The sequence below is a fragment of the Zophobas morio genome, unplaced genomic scaffold (genome assembly GCF_036711695.1).
Source record: "Zophobas morio isolate AGI-343-1 ecotype UQ-CSIRO unplaced genomic scaffold, CSIRO_AGI_Zmor_V1 ptg000012l, whole genome shotgun sequence".
Lineage (NCBI taxonomy): Eukaryota > Metazoa > Arthropoda > Insecta > Coleoptera > Tenebrionidae > Zophobas > Zophobas morio.
The window spans coordinates 24424470-24449074 of record NW_026972117.1 but is presented as its reverse complement, the minus strand read 5'-3'; the positions used below and the strand labels follow the sequence as shown (position 1 = coordinate 24449074).

At 34.0% G+C, this 24605-nt stretch overlaps 2 protein-coding genes and 1 non-coding gene across 4 annotated transcripts; all 3 read right to left on the bottom strand.

Annotated features, from left to right (window-relative positions):
* Positions 1–7315: 7315 nt before the first annotated feature.
* On the bottom strand, positions 7316–7388 carry Trnar-acg (transfer RNA arginine (anticodon ACG)). The gene has a single exon. It is a non-coding gene; the product is annotated as a tRNA-Arg (tRNA).
* A 120-nt stretch (positions 7389–7508) lies between these two features.
* On the bottom strand, positions 7509–8886 carry Pdxk (Pyridoxal kinase). Its single transcript, XM_064055350.1, has one exon. The coding sequence runs from the start codon at positions 8603–8605 to the stop codon at positions 7712–7714; it is 894 nt and encodes a 297-aa protein (XP_063911420.1). The 5' UTR covers positions 8606–8886; the 3' UTR covers positions 7509–7711.
* A 6742-nt stretch (positions 8887–15628) lies between these two features.
* Positions 15629–24569, bottom strand: LOC135128061 (breast cancer type 2 susceptibility protein-like). 2 transcript variants are annotated; one of them, XM_064054874.1, is made up of 11 exons: positions 21775–24569; positions 21576–21719; positions 21275–21526; positions 21115–21223; positions 20891–21061; positions 17058–17265; positions 16779–17008; positions 16452–16726; positions 16177–16398; positions 15905–16121; positions 15629–15858 (listed from the first exon to the last, which is right to left on the bottom strand). In XM_064054874.1, the coding sequence occupies exons 1-11, from the start codon at positions 24213–24215 to the stop codon at positions 15667–15669; spliced, it is 4461 nt and encodes a 1486-aa protein (XP_063910944.1). In that variant the 5' UTR covers positions 24216–24569; the 3' UTR covers positions 15629–15666. The 2 variants fall into 2 exon arrangements, with proteins under 2 accessions (XP_063910944.1, XP_063910945.1); XM_064054875.1 differs by having other exon boundaries at positions 20891–21055.
* Positions 24570–24605: the final 36 nt, after the last annotated feature.

Below are 24605 nucleotides of genomic sequence, written 5' to 3'. Positions count from 1 at the left end.
ACACAGTACCTTAGAGCAGTTAAACCACCACACATCATGACATGTATGCATTCGATACTGACCAACAATAATTTTCATCAAACTGATTACGATGAATACAACACAACACTATCCCAAATTAAAGATACCCTATTACAAAAGCTTTCCTTATATAGCAAAAGACTTAAAAGATACAAACAATCACATCTCAGAAAAATTCATAACACTAAATTCTTAAACAACGAAAAACTATTCTATCAACATTTAACTAATTCAAGCAAAACTCAATTATCCGGTGAACTTCCAAGTTCACAGGATGTAACAACATTTTCGTCAAAACTTTGGTCTCAAGAATTTGAATTTAACCAATCTGCCAAATGGATTCCTCATATATCCCATAAACTATCCACAGTTACACCAATGAATGATCATCATAACACTTGCCGAATTAATAAATACCATCAATAAGACACACAACTGGAAATCACCAGGATCAGACAAAATCCATAATTTTTGAATAAAAAAATTAAATTGTGTACATATTCATTTACTACATCACTTAAATCAGTTCCTTCTTGACCCATCCTGCTTTCCAACATTCTTATGTCATGGTGTAACTTACCTAAAACCTAAAGATAACGACACAAAAAATCCATCAAAATATAGACCTATCACATCTTTACCGACATTCTATAAAATATTAACCTCATGCATTACACAAAAAATCTATCAACACTGTTTTAACTCTGACATCATTAATGAAGAACAGAAAGGATGTATCAAAGGATCCTTTGGTTGCAAAGACCAATTAATCATAGATTCCATCATCTGTGAACAAGCTAGAAAAGAAAACCGAAACATATATACTGCTTTTATTGATTATAAGAAAGCTTACGATTCTGTCCCTCATTCCTGGCTATGCAAAATTCTGGAATTATACAAAATTGATACTAAAATCTGCACTTTTCTCAAATGTTCCATGGAATTTTGGAAGACCAGCTTCCAAAAAACCTTAAATGAACAAACAATTCAGTCAGATCCAATAATGATCCGAAGAGGAATTTTTCAAGGCGATTCTCTTAGCCCGTTATAGTTCTGCTTAGCAATAAATCCCCTCTCCGATATCCTGAACAGCTGCAATTATGGGTTCAATATAAGAATTAACAAACAAAGAGAAAACAGAATAAGTCACTTGCTGTATATGGATGACATAAAAATATATGCAAGTACACAAAATCAGTTAACAAACCTATTAAATCTGACTGAACAGTTTTCCGGTGATATTGGTATGTGTTTTGGTATTGAGAAATGTAAGACCCAAGCAATCAGAAAAGGCGTCCAATACCAAGTACCACATATAACCCACAATAACGAAATAATCGAAGCCCAAGAACGAAATGATACATACAAATATCTGGGTTTCTGTCTAAGGGTTTCTGTCAATCCTCCCACATTAATCATACCAAAACGAAAACACAGTTGAAAGATCAATACCTAGCGAGATTAAAATTAATATTGAAGACACAGTTAAATGGAAAAAATTTAATGAAAGCAGTAAATACATTCTGCGTTCCACTGCTAACATATTCTTTTGGAGTCATTAAATGGTCCAAAACTGATCTTGAAAATTTAAACATCACAACAAGGAAAATCTCCACACAGTATAGAAGGCATCATCCAAAATCGTCCATTGAAAGATTCTCATTGCCAAGACAGAATGGAGGAAGGGGTTTCCAGAACCTAGAAAACTTATATCAAAGACAAATCTCAGATCTGAAGAAGTATTTCTTGAAACGAGCAGAAAGAAATGAAATGTATCGGACCATCACAAGGGCAGATTTGAACCACACACCCTTAAATCTGTCAAACACCGAAGAAATCCAAACCCCCCACACAATAGACAAAATAATAAGTGGGCAAAACAAAAACAACTACATGGAAAATTCTACAAAGACTTAGAAGAAACTCATGTCAACAAGAAGATGTCATTGATTTGGTTAAAAAAATCAAGTTTGTATGCCGAAACAGAAGGATTTGTGTTTGCTATTCAAGACCAAGTAATCAATACCAAGAATTACAGAAAATACATCATCAGAGATCCGAATATAAGAAACGACTGATGTCGCCTCTGCAAAGCAAAACCTGAAACGATCCAGCACATAATCTCCTCCTGCAACATCCTGGCACAAATTGACTACAAGGCTAGACACGACAACGCAGCCAAAATCATTCACAAAGAATTAGCAACACTTATGAACTTAATCGAAGATACGACACCCTGTTACACTTACATTCCATCTCCGTTCCTTGAAAATAACAAATACAAATTATACAGGGATCGCACAATACTTACAGACTTAAACATTACAGCTAACAGACCAGACATCATACTTATCAAAAAACACACGAACGAAGCTATTCTCATTGACATTGCTATTCCTAACACAAACAACATTGTTCAAACATACCACACCAAGATTTCAAAATATCTACAATTATCGATAGAAATGAAATCCATGTTGAATCTTAAAAAAATTTCAATTCTACCCTTAGTTATCTCTAATGTAGGTGTAGTCCCAAATAGCTTAGTTGAGAATTTAAAGTCTTTGCATTTGAATGAATCAATAATTGTCAAAATTCAAAAAGCTGTTTTATTAGGAACATGTCATATTGTTCGTAAGTTTCTTGAACAGTCTGATCATGTCAGTCAGATTAGATTAACACCAGTAGGTCAGAGTAGTATAGGTCACTTTCCAAGTGATGCGCAGATAAATGATCGGTAGTTACGCTAGACTTTTGGGGATGGGGTGAGATTAGAAAATAATAGCAGACTAATTTGTATGCTGTAATTCTAAAATCTCGAAAGTTGTTTTGTTAATCCAATCAATGCATATCATTACTTGGTCTTAATACCCGTAATGATAGAAGTCTTGCCTGAATGCCGGTCATTTCCGGGTCAGTGGTGGGTCTTAATAATTGTAAAACGTATGAAACGTATGAAAATAGAAAGGAATTGATAAAACATTGTAAAAAAAATGTTCTTAATTAAATTATTCAGAGTTTAGTCAATTACAATAGGTAAGTTTCTATAACAGTTTTTGAAACAACCAAAAAATTATGAGATACCTGTAATGATTATACTGTTTTTAAATCAGCAGCCATTTGAAAACATCAATTTTTGTTTTAAAAATATTTTCGAAAAAATATTTTCGTGCTAGATGACTTCACGTAATCCTAGTTGTAACTGCGGGGAAACTTATAAATTCGAATTGCGAAATTGTGTTGAAAATTATAACTATAAAGTGACAAAGTCATGACAAAGTTGTTTTTTTTTGTCACAAAAAAGATACTCTTTAGCCTTAAAACGAAAATAACTAGTATGTATAAACTAATAGCCAGTGACTATTAATGTTTGTGATTTTTTTTTGTTAAACTGGCAACCTATTTAAAATTTTATGATGGGATACCTGATTGTCAAGGCGATCTTTATGACAGCTGCCATCGTCTCAACCAATTAACACGTTTGTTTGGCGTCAAAATTGACAACTGTGAACTGACCTACTAGCACGGATGCCAACAATTCAGAATTGCCAACACAAAAATTTTGCTGGACTCGACTTAATGACTGAGTAATCTTCGTTCCCGACGGTGGCCTCTATTTACACCTAGTGTAAAGTGTCGAGAAAATCCAGACAAGTTGCGCCGGAATTATTTTTGTACATAATCGTTGTGTGATTAGTCGTATGATTTTGAGTTACAAAGAAATAAATTGTCGAGTTTAACCCACGCCGATTTTAAATACCCGTTCATCGTAACAATAATAAGCGGAATATTTAATTCGCCGCATATTGTACGCAAATTCGCTTCTTAATACAGTGTTAAATTTTGTAAATAAATATCTTTAAAAGAACAAAACTAAAAAGGATTTGCTTATTGTTTTAAATATGAGCATAACTGGTTAGGTTCTTTGGTTTGTAAAATAGGGATCACTACTACAGAATAAATAATAGTCAGAGAAATATTGTTGTTAATTTCTCCACTTTACAAATCGGTTTCTTCAAGTTAATTTGGTTGGTACTGTTAGTTAACAATATCAAAAATAAAGTGTAACATGTCAATAAATCACAGTTAAAATAGTATTCTATTTTTTCTGAGAACAACCATATTAATTTTGAGATATATAGACAAATTTATTAAACCATTTATGAGAACAATAACATCTAAGGCTGTTATGGGTCATACTCATAATCCATGGTCTGCAGTGTTGGGGACAGATACTTTTAAAAGTATCTAGATACAGATTGTTTTCGATATTTTCGAAATATATCTAGATACAGATACAAGAAAACAGATACTTTTTGAAGCTTTGGCGAATAAAATAACTGAAAACATGTTTATGTATTTTTTTATGTATTGGTTAATGAATTTTTTAAAATTAACAACATTTCGAACGTATTGTCACAAAAATTATTTCTTCTTGGTGTCAGAATTTGGTTTCCGCTACTAAACACCCGTTCCACAGGTGCAGAAGAAGGGATTGTGGTATTAAATTTAAACAATAAACATTTTACTGTAGCATAGTTATTCAAGACTGAAAAATCTTTTCTTTTTTCCTGCAAATAGGCCATCACTTCGCTGTTTGATGTGTCGCAAATTGTGCAATATTTATTACGTACGCTTAAAAAGAATATTTTTTTTGTTTTTATTCCCATACTACAGTGTCCAATTTGTGTTTGAGTATATCTAATAATTATCTCCAGCATTAGAATTAATATTTCAAAAGAATACGGGAAATGATTATTCTGTGCTGTAGAGGTCTGTTGTCAGCAACCTGTCATAAATTATTATTCTTCAATATCGGCTTACGATGTTTTTATGACCATGTCCGGTAATCGTCTATCCCGGTGCGGCAGGTATATACATTTTAGGAAGAATTGCTGGTTCCGTTTAAGGCAAAATAAGTACAACTTCTTAGGGAGGTATTTAAACCCCTTATAGGATCAAAGGTTGCCAGGCAGGCCGGAATCACCAGAGTGCAACTTTAAATTTTCAGATTTTTGTTGAAACTCATTTTATTTTAATCTCGTTTCACGATTTCTGAGAATATATCACGATAAATTATTCTACCGAGGGTTGTAAAAATATTAATTTTATTGCCCAAGATTTACGCTTAAACATAATCGGCACATTCTAGGGCAAAACGGACCTGCCAAGTCCGCCTCGCGTTAGGTCCAACAATGAAAAAGTAAAGAAATGACACATGTGGCAACAGGAAAAGATGCTAGATTTGTCTGAAAAATAAAGGTATAAAACAGTAACAAATATGCGATTTATGCGAGAGAAATGTATGTATTGAACATTCGTTTAGTCGATTACAGAACTAATTTGTGCTAACTGAAAAAATTAATCATTATGTAACACGCAATTATTATTTTCTAAAAATAATAACATACCTTAAATAAATATTTTTACTATTAAAATTACTCTTATTTAATAACACAAATACAATCAGCAGGCCTACCGGACCCGGGTTGCTCAGGTACGCAGATAAAATCCATTGCCCCGATAAGCGTAAAACGCAGTGAATAGTGAATTGTGGTTTATGGTTTTTAAAATATCGTCTTACCATGGCTTAGATTTATTACCCCTCAGGATTATATTTAAAGATGTATAAGTACTGAAGGCTACAATGTAGGAAATGATGGTATTTAAAATATGAAAATTTCCGTGAGAACACTATTAGTGGACCTCTTACCTCTTTTTTTGTATATGTGACCAAAATCACCAACATGAAGTATAAAAAATTACTACTAGTATAACTCAACTAATAACTACTAAAAAAAAGTGAAATAAAAAAATGTATCTGTATCTTCGCCATTAATTTTGTATCTAGATACAGATATTTTGTTTTTAAATTCGATTTTATCTAGATACAGATACTAGATACCCAAAAATGTATCTAGATACTTTATTTAGATACAAGTATCTAGATACTGCGCAACACTGCTTAATAGTGACAATTTATCAGACAAAAACTTATAAACTCCGATTTTTTACTGTTGTCCCTGAGGATTCAGTTAATTATATTGGTATTGTGATTCAATATAAAAATTTGGGACCGAAGCACACTCAACATGATAACTTTTTTGTTTTCTATAATCGTGGAAAATGTAGTACTCAGAGAGTGGGCATACATCAGATTTCTTCGCTTCCCAAATTACTTGCAACGCTTTTGGGACTTCAACGTAGTTCAGCAACAGTTTTGGCCCATAAAGGTGACAATATCACTGGTCTGAAAAGATTGGGTGGGTGGAAAAGTTCTACTATCGCTGAATCATATGTGGAAGAATCAGTGCAACATAAGATCAACGTTGTCAAAAAAATAGTTGACTGTGAACCCTGTTCGTCTACGACAGAAAATAATTATTATAATTTAACAATGGAAAAGAACGTTAATATTAGCACTCATAATAATGAATTTGCCATAAACAAAAGACCGAAACCGAAGAAATAACTAAAGCTTATTTTTCAGGTTGTTCTAATTGCATGGTGAGTATAGGAGTAAATAATTCTGAATGGAAAGTAGAATTAGTAGTTTGTTTTTGTATATTGCTATTATACTTATAATTTTGATAATAAAGGTTCATCAAGTAATTCCTTTTCGTGTAATGTGAAAATATTACAATACAAGATGCCATTTTACGTTACAAATAAAGCTATAGGGTGCATTGCAAATCCACTTTTGTGAATGTTAAGGACATTTTACATCCTGAAACCGATAAAATTAAATAAATTGATACAAATGTTTATTTTTTAAACATCCTATTTAATCACATTTTTAATGTCATTAGTTTTGCCCAAAAATAATGTAAAGCTCTATTCCGAATTTCATCTTCGCTTTGACACAGTGATGAAACAACTAAGTCAAACATTGTTTAAACCGTAATTATGTACAAATTTTGTGTAGAACTTGTTCGTGGAACTTCATGACACTCCCAGATAATTTTTAAATGAACTGGACCTACCATATTTCCTACCATTTCGCAATGTTAGTAGCACCAGATAAGTAGGTATTTTCCACCGGTTATCATCTTTACATTTGAATATTGCCCACTGCAATAAACTAGAGATTACACTAATAAGTAAGTAGTTACTTATTTCAACATAATTTAACTCTGTTAATAGGTATCTCTATTACGTAAACTACAATTGCAGTAAAACTGTAAGTCATTGTAAGATAAGATAATGTAACAAATTACAGTTGCACAAAAACTACTTTTTGATAAATAAATTATAATTTCACCATACTGTATGTTAAAATATGAAAAAAAAGGTGCGACCCTGCCAGGATTCGAACCTGGAATCTTCTGATCCGTAGTCAGACGCGTTATCCGTTGCGCCACAGGGCCTGTGCACGTTGCATTCGAATCCTGACATAACACGCGCACATTTCACCGTACCCAATACACAATTAGCTTTTTTGAAAATTTTCAAAAAGGAATATTTTTAAAAAGAATAAATACAAATCATTCTAGTAACATTTTATAGTTCGTAAATTCAAATAATAAAAACAACTTATGTCACAATATATATAAACATTATTTTAAAAATATTTTGATCACGTTATAAACAAATCGTAAGTAACACAAAATATTTACAATATGTAAAGTATTGTAATCATCTGTACCAAACATGGAAGACTTCGATAAAATTCAAGTAGTGACTACCTTGGCTAAAAAACACTTTCAGCAGAAACTACTATCTTTGGACTCTCAATATCACTTTTACTTTGGATTAACTTTAGTTCCATGGCTTTTGATGTTCTTTCTCCCTTACTGTCCTCTAAGGTCCGCTTTAAAACTGCCTGTAATGATGAAACAGTCCTTTCAAGCGACACTTTAAGCTGACTGTTGGTTTTATGCATCCACGCCAGTAACAACGCAGCAAATAAATCTCCAGTTCCAGTAAATGAAGCAGGCAATTTAGGAATTTTTATTGTCACTTTTTCGCTATTCGAACCAACTTTCTTGCTCGCTATAGCTAGTAATGATTGTTCGGTTCCTAACTCTGTTGAGGAAAGAACCACAATTGGACATCCCTTGCTGTGAAGAACATCGATAGCTTTCCATGCATCATCGACACTATTTATTTTAATATCTGTTAAAAGCTCCACTTCAAACTGATTTGGAGTTATAATATCAGCTAATGGCAGTACTGAGTTTTTATAAACAGGTAAGAGCTCCTTTGGTACATACATTTTTCCATTGTCACCCATAACTGGGTCACACACATAAGTAAGTTTAGGATTAACAGTTTTCAAGTGCTTAACTAATGAGCAGACCCGCTGGAGAAACGATTCTGCTCCAATATACCCTGTAAGTAAATGAGAATAAAAATCCAACCCATTTTCTTCGAGGCCCTTGGCTAAATCATCCAAATCCTTTTCTGTTAACACTTGCCCTGTTACTGCTTTATATCCTGTGTGATTACAAAACTGCACGGAATTTATGGCATCTACTTCAAAACCCAGCAGTTGTAAAGGGAATGTTGCACTTTTATTGCCAACGTAACCTGAGACTACGTGACTTTGGACTGACAGAACTCTCGGACTCTGATTTTCTGCCATTTTAGTTTGACGATTGTATCGATTTGAACTCTTCTTCACGACTTTGTAAATGTCGATTTGATCGTAGAAAGTCTACACCTTGTACTTGGACTCATTTATCTAATCTCTACAATTACTTGTTAATCGCATAACAATTTCAAATGACCTCGAGAGTGGAAATAAGCAAACAATATGTAATAAATCTGTTAACAACAGCTACGGTTTGTGCGGTGTTGGCTAAATTACACTGTATAGGATGTTCAAAAACTATAAATAATGATTTAAGTAGAACCTATGAGTAGAACTATAAATCTGTCAAAGTCACATGTTCGCATAAACATAATCAGAATATTACCTCGTGCGGTCCTCGATATATGCAACCCAAAAAACACTATTCTAAATCAATAATAATAATTATTTTGATAAAACTTCCGTAAACCTTTGCCTGATAATGTTTCTAAAGTCGGAACGTGATGTAGATAACACTATAATTTATTCAAATTTACTTTTAGCTATATAGAGTACAGTCTAAACTCTAAAATACATATTATGTTTGTCCGTCTGGCGCCTGTATCTATCCATTTTTATTAGACATGTAATCTCCGAAACTACCGGACCGATTGTTGCCAAATTTTGTATGTAGGTACATACAGGGTTAGTCACGAGAGAATTACTTCTGAAAATTATTTTTACGCAACCCAAAATACTAATACCCTGTACCACTTGATATTATCTAAATTTAAAATGAAATGCCTAATCCATGATTGCTTTGACTTTGGCAGTGTCACTTTGACGTTAATTAATTTTTAACATTTTTTTTCATCGTTGACTCGCCTATAGAGCCCCACTGGATCGACGACATACAGTCAGATCAATCTGGGCTATACTGAAGCCGTAAGTGCTCTACCAATGTTGTTCGCCGCTAATGTGCATGTGTTAATTCGCCATCTCTGCGTCACCTAGAGCCTCTTCGAAGTGCAAATCTGCAACCTCTGGACTTCTTCGGCCATCCATTTACAGAAAAGCCGTAGCATTCCCACAAAATGCCCAGCATTTTCAACAGATTAGTAGTTAAATTATTTACTTACTTGTTTGAGTTTCTGTTGTAACCTTTGAATAAAATGCCGTAAAAGGAATTTTTAGAAATAATTTTCTCGTGATTAATCGGTTGCAAAAGATCAAAAGGCACACTGACAAATTTATTAGCGGCACCGGAGGAGATTTCCGACTGGCTGCGGTACCATCATGGACACTCGTGTAACCTCCTTTTCCACAATTGTCAAAATGAGACTGCCAAACTCAAAGCAATCATGGATTAAGCATTACATTTTAAATTCAGTTAGTATCAAGTGGTACATGGTATTCGTATTTTGGGTTGCGTAAAAATAATTTTCAGAAGTAATTCTCTCGTGACTAACCCTGTATATTATGAATATCATGTAGATGATTAAACTCTAATCAAAATTTGTCTAATCATCCCCATTAACAACGTGATTTTTTATATTTTATAAAACCATATACTCCTACACTTGTAGTTTATGAATCCGCATTTAGTTTAAATCACAATTACATTACAAAAATGTTTCTGCAATATACGCTGCGTGTTGTATATAACGGATGCCTCCGGAAATATAGTCGGATTCTTTCGAAGTACCTATATATGTTTGATAAATTCAGAGATTCAAATCAATAACATTTACCCACTTTTGTACGATCCGCCAAACATTCCCAGGGCTGTATAATCAATAATTTATTTTAGAAATTACAAAACGAATTTCTCTGAAATTTTTTTCACAAAACGTTGATTACGTTATCCTAAATTTCTGGGAGGGCAATCTTCTCTGGAATATCCAGAAACACATGCTTCTGTAACTGTTGTTTTTTTTTGTTGTACATTCCTGTATTTTAGAACTGATAATTTATTTTATCGATTAAATAAAAAAATAGCATCTAGAAATACATTGTTGTAACTGTTATTAATATTACATTTTACTTATCCATATTGGTATATTTATTTCTTCTACAAAATCGATGACGTAACCAAAAAATTGTATGAAGAAAATCTCACTAGAAACACAGTACAGCATGCTCCTTTATAATACCCGTAATTTTAATAATCCAAAAGTTTTATCTTGACCTACAGGGGCTATCATAATAAAATAATAAAATTGCCAAAATCATATTTTAATGATAAGTGACATACTGATACGTCGATTGGGTCACGTGTTGTTGCAGATTAAGAATAAATGAATATTCTTTGTTCAAGGTGGCATCAGTTTCGTACTTTAATTTTAAAACCGCATTTGAAAAGAAATAAAAATCATTTCAATAACGTAAGACAATCACCCATGTTTTAACGTTTAGGGAATTGGCAACAGGCCACCCTATAGGATAGGTTGGTAGTTCGGGATTGGTAATACAGGCAGGTAGATTTTTGGAAGGCCCTTCACTTCCTATTTTTGGCTTATTTTGCTGTGGCTGTGCTAATGTAAACACGTGTTAAAAATAATAATAATAAATGCCTTTAATGGAAAACAAAAAAAAAAATTAAACCTTGGATGATCCATATAATAATTGTATTACTTAATACACTAATCTGAACCTCCCTGTTTCATTAATCCTATTTTTAGAACCGACGAGACACGAACAATTACGGGGGTGTTGTGGCACAGGTTGTAGTAACCGAATTTGAACCAAATTTTCGCGCTGAAATTAATTAACAGCGGTGCAAAATCACATTTGAATAATTTGAATTTGAAAAAAAAATCAAAAAAAATCGTTAAACATAGACAACCATGTGCACGTTAGCCGTTAGCGCTTGGGGGTAGTTGGTAGCTCGCTAGGGGATTTTTAGTTAGAGGGCGGTACGAGTAGACAAGATGATGGCATAGCGAGAGCATGATGAAAGCGTCATTATTGTTTTGGTTTCTTGTGTGGGATCATGGTGAAAAGACGCTGTAAGTTAGTTAGGTTAAATTAGTTAATTTGGTAGTTAATAAAAGGGAGGAAGCCTTTGTTTAACGAAAATTAATCGTAACGCCGACGGCGCCCAGTTTTCCCCAACACGTACAACTAATTCTTGCGCCTTTCTAATCGGAAAAAATGCTAATTTTCGACCGACCGACGGCTTGTAAATTCACCCATCATCATTACGTCACCGAGGCATTTCCTCGCAACGTTAAAGATTGATTACATCACCGAAGCATTTCCTCGCAACGTTGAAGATTACATCACCGAGACATTTCCTCGCAACGTTAAACATTACCTACATCACCGAGGCACTTCCTCGCAACGCTAAAAATTGCAAAACCGAGGCATTTCCTCGCAACGCTAAAAATTACACCGCCGAGGCATTTCCTCGCAACGCCAAAAATTACATCACTAACGAGACTCGCAACTCGCAACGCTGACTGGATATTTTTGTGTTTATTTGTTATGTGTTCTGTTTGAGGTAAACAGTTCACGATATTATAAACTCTCAAAGCTAATTGTTTTTAAATAAGTAACCAATCAATTGGATTACGACATAATTTAACATAATGTAAATTCTATGTTTGAATCGTTGATAAAATGTGGCAAGTATTAATCTCATGTAAATTTTGTTGGCTTTGCAATTTTCACCTCAAACAATTTCAATTGAACGTAAACTTTCATGCTCTGTAGTTTCTAACCTCACGCAATATTTTATCTGCACAAGTTTATTTCACACCAGATCTTTTGTTTTTATAAATCTTTGCTAGTTTTTTTTGTTTTGTAAATATCTTGTTGATGAATGTTTCCATCATAAATTATCTGATGTCCAATCTTAATCTCAAATAAGAATTATTTGCTGTTTACAATTTGACAAGATTGTATGCCGAATTTAAATGTTATTTATTGTTCTTTTTGAAATTTTAACACTTAATTATCAGAGTTGTAGTGACCGAATTTGAATCAAATTTTCACGCTGAAATTAATTAACAGCGGCGCGAAATCACATTTGAATAATTTGAATTTGAAAGAAAAAAAATTCAATCAAAAAATCGTTAAACTTAGGGGTAGCTCTAGATGTTTTATTTAGAGGGCGGTAGTCGGGTTGGTAAAGGAGAGCGTCATTACGTTTCTGTTCGGTGTAGTGGACGCATGGTAAACAGTAAGCAGCTACGTTAAAATTAGTTCGTTCGGTTGTTAATAAAAGGGAGGAAGCCTTTGTTTAACGACAATTAATCGTAACGCCGATGGCGCCCAGTTTCCCCAAACCGCGCGGCTAATTCTTGCGGCCTTTTAATCGGAAAAAGTGCAAACTTTCGTTCAACGTGAACTACGCGGTCTAAATTTGTTTTATTGTTTGTAAATTCACCAATCAAGGTAGTTTTTTTTATCGTCAGCTAGTGCTAACACAATTTAACAATCAGGATTATTTAAATAAACCACTTGCTAGAAGATTTCATGAAATTCACTTTACTCAGGATAACAATTCTTTATTTAACAAGTTATAAATAAGTTTCTGGATGCACATACGTAAGTGTTACATAACACTTCTTAATTCTTCACACAAGACTGCTAATAGTTCATTTAAATTGAACGTAAACTTTCATGCTCTGCAGTTTCTAATCTCACGCAATATTTTATCTGCACAAGTTTATTTCACACATTTAAATTAGCAAAATTCATTATACTGAGAACTGGCGGGAGGTTAAAATAATGTCTTCTCTTAGGCGGTCATCATCGTTATCATGATTACATCACTGAGGCATGCCCTCACAAGGCTAAAGATTGATTACATCATCGAGGCATGTCCTCACAACGCTAAAGATTGATTACTTCATCGAGGCATGCCCTCGCAACGCTAAAGATTGATTACATCACTGAGGCATGTCCTCGCCACGCTAAAGATTGATTACACCACCGAGACGCTTTTTCCTCGCAACGTTAAAATTTACATCATCGAGGCATTTCCTCGCAACGTTAAAATTTACATCATCGAGACGCTTTTTCCTCGCAACGATGACTGGATATTTTATTTGTTGTGTAAAATTTCACAAGATTGTATGGCGAATTTAAATGTCGTTTATTGCTCTTTGAAACTTTAACACTTGTTCAGTTGTCGATAATATTAGAGTCACAAGAAATTGAACATTTAAAATGGAACTGAGTTTAAATAACACTGAAATACGTAGCAGAAGCGTAGGGCGCGGCTTCTAGTGGGGGCTAGCGGGATTATCGCGCCATCTGCACAAGGGGTGCAGGCTTTAAATAGATTCAGTATGAACAGTCTGGACGATGAGACGTTGTCAACTTGTTTATAGCCGTGACTTCCGATCTCTAGTTTTAGACCGTAACGGCCTGGTTAGTGCGGTATGTTCGTAATGGAGATATGCTTTGCGGTAGGCTTACGATAGATAGAATGACCGTCGCGGGGGAGAACGGCCCCGGCCGGGAGCCCCAAACTCCGCTTATACGCCCCAGGGGTATTTTTGTTGTGTTCCTGCCGTAACTTTAAATCTGTCGCCACACGCCCGTAATAACTTGTGTATTTGCATCCAGTTACTTTAATTCAGATTTTGCTTTGTTTCTATTAAATTTGTGATATTCAAATGTTTGCATTGATTCAAAACATAAACGTAGGGTTTTTGTACTCGCTCGGTTTCCCATATGTGTACGTCTGTCAATTCGTGAGTGTCTTTTCATTCATAATTTTAAGGTGTTTCATTTGACATGTAATATGTGGGTGAATAAAACCCTAGGGGGTTTTTGGAGATGAAGAGCGATGGCGACCCGGCCCTCCTGGGCCGCCAGAAGGGCACGTCCGAGTCACCTTCGCTCGTCGCTTCTTTTCCTACTAGGGAGGGGTGCGAGTCACTTTTCAAAAAAAAAAAAAATACGACGTAGGTTTCCATTTTGTTAGACGATCACAGCCTCTCAAACTTTTTCAAGTGTTAATTAAAGGCGGAAAGTTTGGATTATCACAGGGTCATAGAAATTGAACATTTAAAATGGAATTGAGATTAAATAACACCGAAACACGTAGCAGAAGCAGAGGGCGCGGTTCCTAGTCGAGCTAGCGGGATTTATCGCGCCATCTGCATAAAGGATACAGGCTTTGTATAGAGTCAGGGGAACGGTCTGGATGACGTGACGCTGTCAGCGTATTTATAGCCGTGACTTCCAACCACGAGTTTGCGACCGTAACGGCTTGGGTAGCGCCATACGTCTCTTCGTTAGATAGAGAGGTGCTGAGCCGTAGTGCTTGCGATAGATGGATTCACCGTCACGGGGGAGAACAGCCACGACCGAGAGCCCCAAACTTGTGTTTAAATTTGCCGTCACACGTCTGTAGTAACTTGTATATTTGCATCCAGTTACTTTACTCCAGATTTTGATTTGCTTTTATTAAATTTGTGATATTCAAATATTTGCATTGATTCAGAACGTTTAATTTGATTTCATTCCAAGTCATTCAAAGTTTTTTTTCTGGAGCGGAGCATTAAGGTCTTCAACCTGCGCAACTTAATCGCAGCTTTTTTTTTTGTCAGTGGAGGAATAAATAATTTTGTGTCCTCCATAAATTTTGTGTTTTATTTAGCGGTACTTTTTCAACCTTGGGGTCCACCATTTGCATCTGAACGCATCCCACCATTTTTCAAAAACACAACGTAGATTTTTCGCGGGATCTCACAGTGTGGTCATTCCTTCACATATGGTTATAACTTTTTCAATTCAAATGGTTCGCAACAGAAATTTTAAAAATATTTATACCAAATATATTGCGACAGTCAAATTTATTCAGAACTAACATGATTTCTGTAAAAGAAAACAAGCTATTTATTCTGCCTAAATAAAAATAAAGACGAGTCTTGTCTTTCAAAGGAAAAAATACAACTTACCTTACTGGAATGATTGCATGAAGCAGTTAAGTAATTTTCCCCACCTTGCCATTAAAAGCAAAAATCTTCAAATTTATCATTACGTAACAGGTACACACGGAACTACAAAACTATAAATATATTTATTTTTTTAACAACACAGGTAATAAAACTTGGAAACGAAAGCAAACTTAAAATATCCTTTTCAACAATGTTTTAAAAACATGTAACACTTTGTTACTTAACCCTGTCCACATCAATCATAGAAAATAAAACATCTGAACTGTCATCAAAAATATCAGATGTAAAAAACGAATTGGGGGCAACTAAAGAACTTGAAGACATATTTTTATAATCTCTTGTGATGTTGACTTTATTAATATAGTATGATATTTTTTGCTGAGATTCAGCCAACATTAACTTAAGGTCCTAAAAACTATGTATTAGCTTCAGAATTCAAAATTTAAAAAATTACCTTCGGTAGTTGAGTGCTTAAGGCTCTAATTCCATCTTCCAAATGTCTCGCTTTGGGATAACAAGAAATTATAGTCAAATGATTAGCAATGGCTTCCCCAAACTCCAGTTTTGATTCACAAAAAACCAAATTAGATGCTGCTACCACTTGCCCGATTTTTAAATTATCAAGTAAAAGACAGTTTTTTGGTCCTTCAAACACTTTCACAAACAATAACCTAAAAATTAAATTAAACAACTCTTAGTTCAAAAATAACACGCACTGAACAAAACCTCCCACACTCATCAGCTAACCATAAATTCTGAGAGCAACCTTCAGTTGACACTGCAGCTACAACTCCAACTGTGTCAAATTCCTTAAATGGTGGTTTGTTAGTTGCTTTGATAATTTGTGATATTGGAAATAGAGTTCTTTTGTATTTATGAAAATTAGACCACTCTTTTGAGCACGCTTGAAACCGTGTACGACTCGTCGTGCACAAATCACCATTTTTCCTTAAATATTCATACTGATCTAAACAATTAAAGCACAAAATATTCATTCTTACTTTGGTAAAACATTATAAGCTACGAAAACCGACGATTCTTTAAGAATTTCCACGTGTTCGTTTGAAGGTCTCCATATGTGGAAAGTGCAAGTCTTCTCATTTGCATCAAGAATATCAATCACTAGCATTTGTAAAACCGGTGTAACATCTCGTTTTGGAATTTGTCGTTTATCGATGTTGTCTTTCAGTTTACGTGATATATCTTGCTGTTGCATAAATAATATCCGTTGTTGATAATCCACAATTGAGTTTTTTTGAGAACTGGATAAAATCTCCTTAAACAAAGAAATTAAATTTTGAATTTTAGATGTGACCGCGGGGACTTACTTGGAACTTCTCCGGGTCTTTATTATTTTGATATAAATGGAACAGAGTTTCCGGACAATTGATGTTTCTAATTTGATCAATAGAGTAGTTTAAACTGAGATTTTGTCTAGAAGTTCGTAAACTCATTTCATAATCTTTCGTTATTGTTTCTCTAAGTTTCTCTATTTCTTGTCGACCTTTGTTCTCCCATTCTTGAGCACGCAATTCTTCGGCTTTTCTATTTCTCCAAACTAAAATTAAAAATTAATTTTCTCTGGTCATAAATGAGTGTATTCATACCAGTTAAATTGTTTTGTTTCTCCATATATTTAACTGGGTAAACTCTTGCAATACAAATTTTAACGCATCCAATCACATTACCGGCTGGAAAAACGGAACACAGCATGACTGGGAAAGGCTCTGGGCATCTTTGGTATCCTAGTTTGATATACCATCTGGCTCTTCTTGTTGAATTACAACTGATTTTTAAGCGGATCATATCAGTAGCCTAGAGCAAATGACAAACAATAAATTTAACTAAACAACAAAGGGTGAAAATGTTAAGACCGCTGTGATGTCCCGATTCAAAATTAAAATATGGTCTAAAGAATGTAGGTAGTATTCATTCGTTCTCAGAACCGTAATGTCATGCCCATCATGGTCAAGTTTCGTGGTGAAATATTTCAACAAAGTAGCTTACGCTCGGGGAGTAAAATATGATTGTTTGAATTTTTTATGAAGATTCTAGTACAGCTTGCTTTTCTGAATTCATACTTTAATCACCCACACTCCGCCACTGCCTTTGATTCGAAAGCGGATTCATAAACCACAAGTACAGTAAGATATTATTTTATAAAATTAAAATGGCGTTTAACGATAATTTTAAAAAGACGTCATTGCAGTGTGGGTGGGATTTATTAGACAGACGGAAATGGGAGACCTATTGTTTAGAACTGAAATGTCGAGAAAACATAAAATTAGAATACTTCCTTAGCTTAGGTTCTGGACGAAAATAATACATATTTCATTTCAATAATGTGAATGATTAAAATGATTAACAGCGAAATTCAAATGGGGTTAATCATTTTGCATTTGAACGCATTCCGGCATTTCAAAACACAACGTAGGTCTCCATTTTGATGACACGTATACGACGCGCGCCGGAATACGATGTTGAGTTCGATACCGACCGACTTCGACACCGACACTAGTCTGCACTGAGTCTGAACATAGGCATGTAACGCCGCGCTATAGAATTTTATAATAAACAACAATTGACAATACATGGATATTTACATTAATTAACCCAATCATTAACAATCATTTTGTCAAAAAATACAAATGCAACATATTTTTGGTTTTTATTATTTTTTAACAGAAAATTAATGACTTCGGCCTCGTATACGTGTTTAATTTATATAAATTGACAACGCAGCGTCCCTGGGTCGACGCACTTTTTTATTTGTCATTGTCATAAGAATTTTACGGCATCTGATGCATTTCACTGACTAGTTTAATAGCGTGGAACCGTAATAAATTGAAAAGTTCAAAAATTGATGCAAAATTTTTTAGACAGAACTCTCCTCGCCCCTCAAGTACAATCAAACAAATCGAGTTTCCAGTGAAATTTAGCATCAAGAAAATAATTTGAAGAAATTCGGCAAAATTGTAAGATGACGGACAAATTGTGACTAACGATTTACCAGATTTCAAATAATCTTAAAATATTTACCCGATTTCATAACATTCGCTTTTTGCAATTTCAAAGTTACACTGTACAATATTGTTATACAATGTTGATTTTTTTTTTAAATCTGGATGCTACGAGTAAAAACTCAACATGGATTTATAAATCACACATGCAAGAATGTGTTATTTTATAAAATTTAAAGAACATTTATTCGGCAAAATTCTAAGATGTCATAATTTTTTTTAAACGAACAAATAATTGATTAATAATTTACCATGCTTACGATAGTCTTAAAAAACTTGTAATTTTTTAAAGCATTCGGTTTTACAATTTCAAAGTTAAATTGTAAAATGTTACACAATTGTGATTTTTTCCCAAAACATCTGGATGTTTAGGGTGAAAACGCGACACGGAATCTCAAAACCAGCAGTTTCTATATGGATCCGCTGGAATCACGGTCAAAATCTTTAAAAACCCACAACTTTTTAAGAAATAACCTTAAAAATGGGGTGAAATATTAAAAAATGCTTTAAAAAAACTTCAAAATGTGAATAATTTGAATTTGAAAAATAAATCATCAAAAAAAATCGTTAAACATAGGCAACCTGGTACACGGAAACGCTTGCTTGGTAGTCGGACAATTAATAGGGCTTAGGGGTTAGTTTTGCATGATTATTGAGTTAAATGGTGGCACGTAGCGCTAGGGAAATTTCCCGGTGTACCGTCAGCATAATCCGGCACTGGCATTGTGCACCATTATTTTGACTAGACGGTTAAACTGTGAATTCGTTCGCTGCTAGTTTGTAATTGTAAATGTAATATTGATATTTATTTCACGCAATCTCTAGAAATAATGCATTTTATGTTCTTGTGAGACAATGGAGGAATTAATATTTTATACACAAGATATTTCTAAGTAAGGCCCCATGTATATACTTTATAATATTACCGAGCTGACTTAACTGTTCTCCACATTGTGGTACCACATTTCTCTATGTATTTTTGCAAGACCTTGCGTTTGGCACATCTGTGAACGTAATTTTAGAGTGTTTTTAGTTAAATTTGTTTTGATGTTCACGAGTAAATAACTATCGTAACGATAATGCAAATGTTAATTTAAAACCGACCGAAATTCACTTATTTAGGCTTAACTATTCTGTTAGTGATGTATCTAAAATGCTGGATGGTTTTCCCTAAGTTGTTATTTACGTGTCGTAACTTCTGACTCGTCATTTTATTTTGCTTATTTTGTGTTATTTTTTAGGGGTTCTACAACTTGAGTGTTGAATATTTATTCTTAGACACTCCTCTCACAGCGATGCGTGTACCAAAACCACGTTATTATAATTTCGACAGCAATTAATATGTATTTGTTGCGTTTATTTATGTGATGTGCAGTCCACGTTGTAATCTTGATGAACTTCTTTTGATTTGATCAGTAACCTTGAGTTAACGTATAATTTAACATAAATTCCTTGCTAGAATAACGAAGATTGTTTGCTTAGAAGATTTACATAATTCATTTGATCACCATCATAACTTAAGAAGTACAATTTTCAGAATAATGATTCTGATTTGTTCACAACTTTGTCTGAACCAATAGTTAAATGAACGATTTGAAATCTTAAACATCAGTTCCAAAATTGTTAGCTAGGGGATTTTAAGTTCAAGAGTCCAGTTGTCAGTGTTGTCTTTGTCATAGCTTTGATATTTTTCTAAATTCAGTTGCGTCTTAGGGACTTAAATGTCACGTCTCGACGCAGTAGGTCATGATGGCAAGGAGTGGCTGCGAACGAAAGTCCGCAGCCACTCCTTGCTGCGTAACGTAACGTCAAAACCTGGGGGAGATCGATCGCCTTGATCAGAGAGATCAGTCCCATAACTGTGATCCGAACTATATTTTTTTCTTTTTTTTTTGACAGCCTTTTAACAAAAGATGTTCCCCCCATATTTTTGAATTTTAATCCAAGGTCACTTTTTCACTTTGCATTATTCGCCATTTTCCAAAAACACAAAGTAGGGTTCCACTTTGCTGTCAAATTTTTGTACGCATATCTTAATTTAGGAGGAATGTTTGGCATATCACACCCCTATGAATTAAAATGAACATAGGTGTGGACTAGAAAATTACAAGTGAAGCATACGTTGTATTTTACATGTGAATTTTTCTTAATAAAATTTTATTATGACGTCATCATCTTTTTGGAGGAGATGAATAGATAAATTTTAATTAGCGATTTAGTGTGCTCATAATAACCTTAAAATGTTTGAAGATTTCAGAACATTTTAATTTTTTCCAAAAATCTGTATCTAGAAAATGAAAAATAAGGGCGGATTAATATACCACAAGTATAGAAGCAAGTTATTTGAAAAAACTGAAATAGGATTTATTTTGCAAAATTTTGAGATGACGTTATCAAATTCATAGTGACACGATACTTACCTGAAGAGGGTGACATCCTTCGCAATTTAGAATTTCAGCACCACAAGTAATCAATTTAGTTCCTACACGTATTTTCCGCAGCCTAACCTGTCTACATAGTGGCTCATCTATAACGGTTCTAATACTGTACCACCCATCTGTCAATTCCAATTCAAACTGATCACTCTGCAACTGGAAGAAGTTCATTACTTATTATAAAATATTCTGAAAATGTCCATCATTACATTAATTATCTTTGACACACATAACACCATTCGTTTTTGAGGAGCATCATCCAATTCAAAAATTTTTCTGAGAGTTGAACGCTCCGCCCTATCAATTTCTCGATCATATCTACATAAAAATTCATTTACTTTACAATGACACGTCATGAGAAAAACAGACCTATATTTCAACTGCTGTATCACGTTCTCAACCGTTAAACAGTTGTTTATGTTTGAAGAAAAGTTTTCGTAACTTGCCAACTTCCAAACGATCCACTTGAAGTGATTTCGAATCCATCCAGTCGGAATTAATTTTGGTTCTATTCCCGGCATTATTTTGAAAGCTGTTTCGATTTCTGATAAACCTATATGATTGTTAATGTTAGGGACAATGCAAGCACCATCCAATGTACGCACGTAGGTTAAAGGTTGTCTATAAAGTTAAAGATAACAGTGGAACTGTAACTGTTATAAAAACGTACTCTTTGTAATTAAAATGTACTAACTCCGCATTTTCGGGAGTTATGTTTAAGAGTTTCTTAGCGGAAGTATCCTGTTGCACAAATTCTTTTAAAGAAATCCTTTGAGTACTTTGTTTCTGGGTGTACAAAGTGCCGTTACGCCTTCTAATAGAGAAAAAGACAAGTATAAATTAATTAACAAAACATTAACTTGACATACTTTTGATGATCCGTATTATTACTTTCCGTAAACTGTTTTTGAATGTTTAAAGCTTTTTGTCTTTCGTCTATCAGCTTTAATTTTGTTTCTAAAATAGTTTTCTCATGTTCCAAATTCTTACTCCAGGTATCAATATTGCCTTTGGTACATTCTCTAGTTAAAATTCGATCATCAATTACGTCTTCTGCACATGTTACTTCTTGCGTTACTTGTTTGCAACTTGGCGTTTTTATTGGAGTTATATCTGAGTTGATAAGAGACAGTGGAACGTTTCTTAACGGTGTTGAATTATAAATAGTGGGTTGATTATTTCTTACAGGAGACATTGTCGTCCTTTCCATATCAAAAAGCTTCGCAGCTTGTTCCATTTTGTGTGTAGGAATTACAATTTGTTTACAGGATGATATTCCCAAGCGCTTTTTCCTATGAATTTTGCTATTTTTTAATATGGAACTTTTTGAGCTTTGGCTATCGTCTTCAAACGAAACATTAGTGCTTTCGGTGCTGTTGGCTGAACTGTTTAAACACACTTCAGTACCGATATTTTGAAACAACTGTTCAAGTTTACTTGAGGTATCTTCAGGAGGCGTCAATGAAGTTTCTGACTTGGTGTGAAATTTTGAAGTTTTCTTAGGAAAATCATTCAAAGGCAAATCGTGATCAATATTTTGAAAGAATTGTTTTGCTTTGTTTAAAGAGTCTTTTGATAACGTAAATACATTCCCTGCTGCTGTCTGAAAACCTGAAGACGAGTTTTCTGGAAAATTATTCACTGAAACCTCGTTATCAAGACTTTGAAATATCCGCCTTGCTTTATTTAATGCATCTTTTGACATTGTTAAAGACTGTCCCGCTGCAGTCTGAAATCCTGCATTTTCGTCGGTGATTTCGGTAACATTAGAAGTTATTTTTTTAAATGAAATATCACTGCAGCTAATATCGCGCTTGTTCCAAAGGTCCTGTGCTTTTTTTAAAGCAGTTTCTGATACAATTAGCTTATTCCCTGATGCTGTTGTAAATCCGACTGTTGATATTGGGGTTAAGGTTTCATTACGTGACTCATGAAGTCGAAACTGTGTGGTATAATGTTGTACTAAAGTCACTTCTGAATCACTAAATTCTTCAAAAAATTTAATTATTGCTTCTGCTTTATTTTTACTTTCTTCAATAGACTGGTCATGAAATCCTCTAAAATGTTCTTGTAAATTAGTTAAATACAATTTTTCTGTGCAAGATCTGTGTTTATTTATACTCGAATTTTTTGGTAAGGGTTTTTTAAAATGGCTGTATATATCTCTGGCAAACTCTTCTCCAAATTTATTTCTAGCTGATTTTAAAGCAGAGTCAGTGATAAAAATTTGTTTGCCAGAGGCCATGGAAAAACCTCCAGTGCTTTTATTAATGGCACTTAAACTGTTTTTACATCTAGGTTCTGTGTTAATTTTCAAAATCTTATTTGAAACTTTTTCGCGCTTTAGGAGAGAATGTACCTTGATTTCTGTAATGAGTTTTGTAATTGCCACAATGAATTCATCAGACACTTTTTGACTTTGATTAATTGTGTCTGGAGTAAAACCTTTAAAACTGTCTTCATATTCACTCATTCTATGTGTATTATGACCACTTTCTAATATTGTGAAATCACTAAATAATTCATTTGTTTCTTGTGTGCTCAACATATGTATTTCCTCTTTGTCACCTATATCTTTTAATTGTTCAAATTTTGGCAGACTTTCATCACTAAATTTCTTACAAGCAGAATTATATGCAGATTCAGAAATTTGCACACCCTTGCCAGAAGCAGTTTGAAACCCTACACTTAACTGTACTAAATTTTTCCTAGAAGACGCTATATTTTGTTCCTCCACACAGGCACCACTTGGTTTATGCTTTTCAAAATTTTCAGACCTTCTCTTACTAAGAAATGCATATTTATTAGACCTGCTTTTTTCACAATCACTTTCACCTGGGTTTAAAATATCAGCAAATAATTTTTTAGATTGTTTAATCTGATCATCCGAGAGATTCAACTGAAGACCGCCTGCTGTCTTGAAACCACTACCACGACCCTGACCAGAAACATGCACTGTCTTTTTTGGTTTAGCAAGTGCAACAGGTGATTCAGGTTGTTTGAAATCAAAATTCTCTACTTGGTTTTTCTTTTGGAATTTATTTCCTCCAAGTCGCTCTTCTTCTGCTTCAATTTTTTCCAACTGAGGTGCAGCAAATGAAGTGCCAGCTAGTGAGTTAGTCGTATCATTTAAATTTACAGAGTCTTTCGATGTGTTTTCGGAAAATCTATCGCTCAATTTTACCCGACTCTTTCTTTGCATCTTTTTGGACAGCAGATACTTTCGAGTCATCTTAAAACTAAGAATTGGAGAGGGCGGTTTTTCAAAAAATAAATCATTTTGTTCGATGTCATCTTCCTGACTTGCCATGGAGGAGTCTGTGTTTTTTGATTTCTTGATTGTATATTGATAATTCTAATCTTGACACTTTGCACTGAGTGTTTTTGCACCAAATCACTTACAACACTAATTTTAAACTAATAATCACAAACATTGCTCTATTTTACCGCCTTGAATTTCAACAGTACTTCAAGTTCGAACTCCAATGTGGTTAAATCTGTCATTTCTAGTAAACTTTGTTTTACACTGTTGGCTAGTCTTGTGATTTATGTCGATAAAAAATAACAAATTCCTTGGTATTTCAGAGTTATAGGAGATGAATTTCTATGAGTACTATTTTACCAGAGCTATTTATTGATTCTTTCGTTGAACAAAACTCAGTCCATTAAAAAATTACGTAAACAATTTATTTTGAAACTA

Bases quoted from the DNA above. Each gene is read 5' to 3' on its own strand.
- LOC135128061 (XM_064054874.1), bottom strand. From the start codon at position 24,215: ATGGCAAGTCAGGAAGATGACATCGAACAAAATGATTTATTTTTTGAA. The intron at 21,527-21,575 runs GTACGTTTTTAT...TTAACTTTATAG, and splicing joins GTACATTTTAATTACAAAGA to ACAACCTTTAACCTACGTGC. The intron at 17,266-20,890 runs GTAAGTATCGTG...CATTTGCTCTAG, and splicing joins AAGGATGTCACCCTCTTCAG to GCTACTGATATGATCCGCTT.
- Pdxk (XM_064055350.1), bottom strand. From the start codon at position 8,605: ATGGCAGAAAATCAGAGTCCGAGAGTTCTGTCAGTCCAAAGTCACGTA.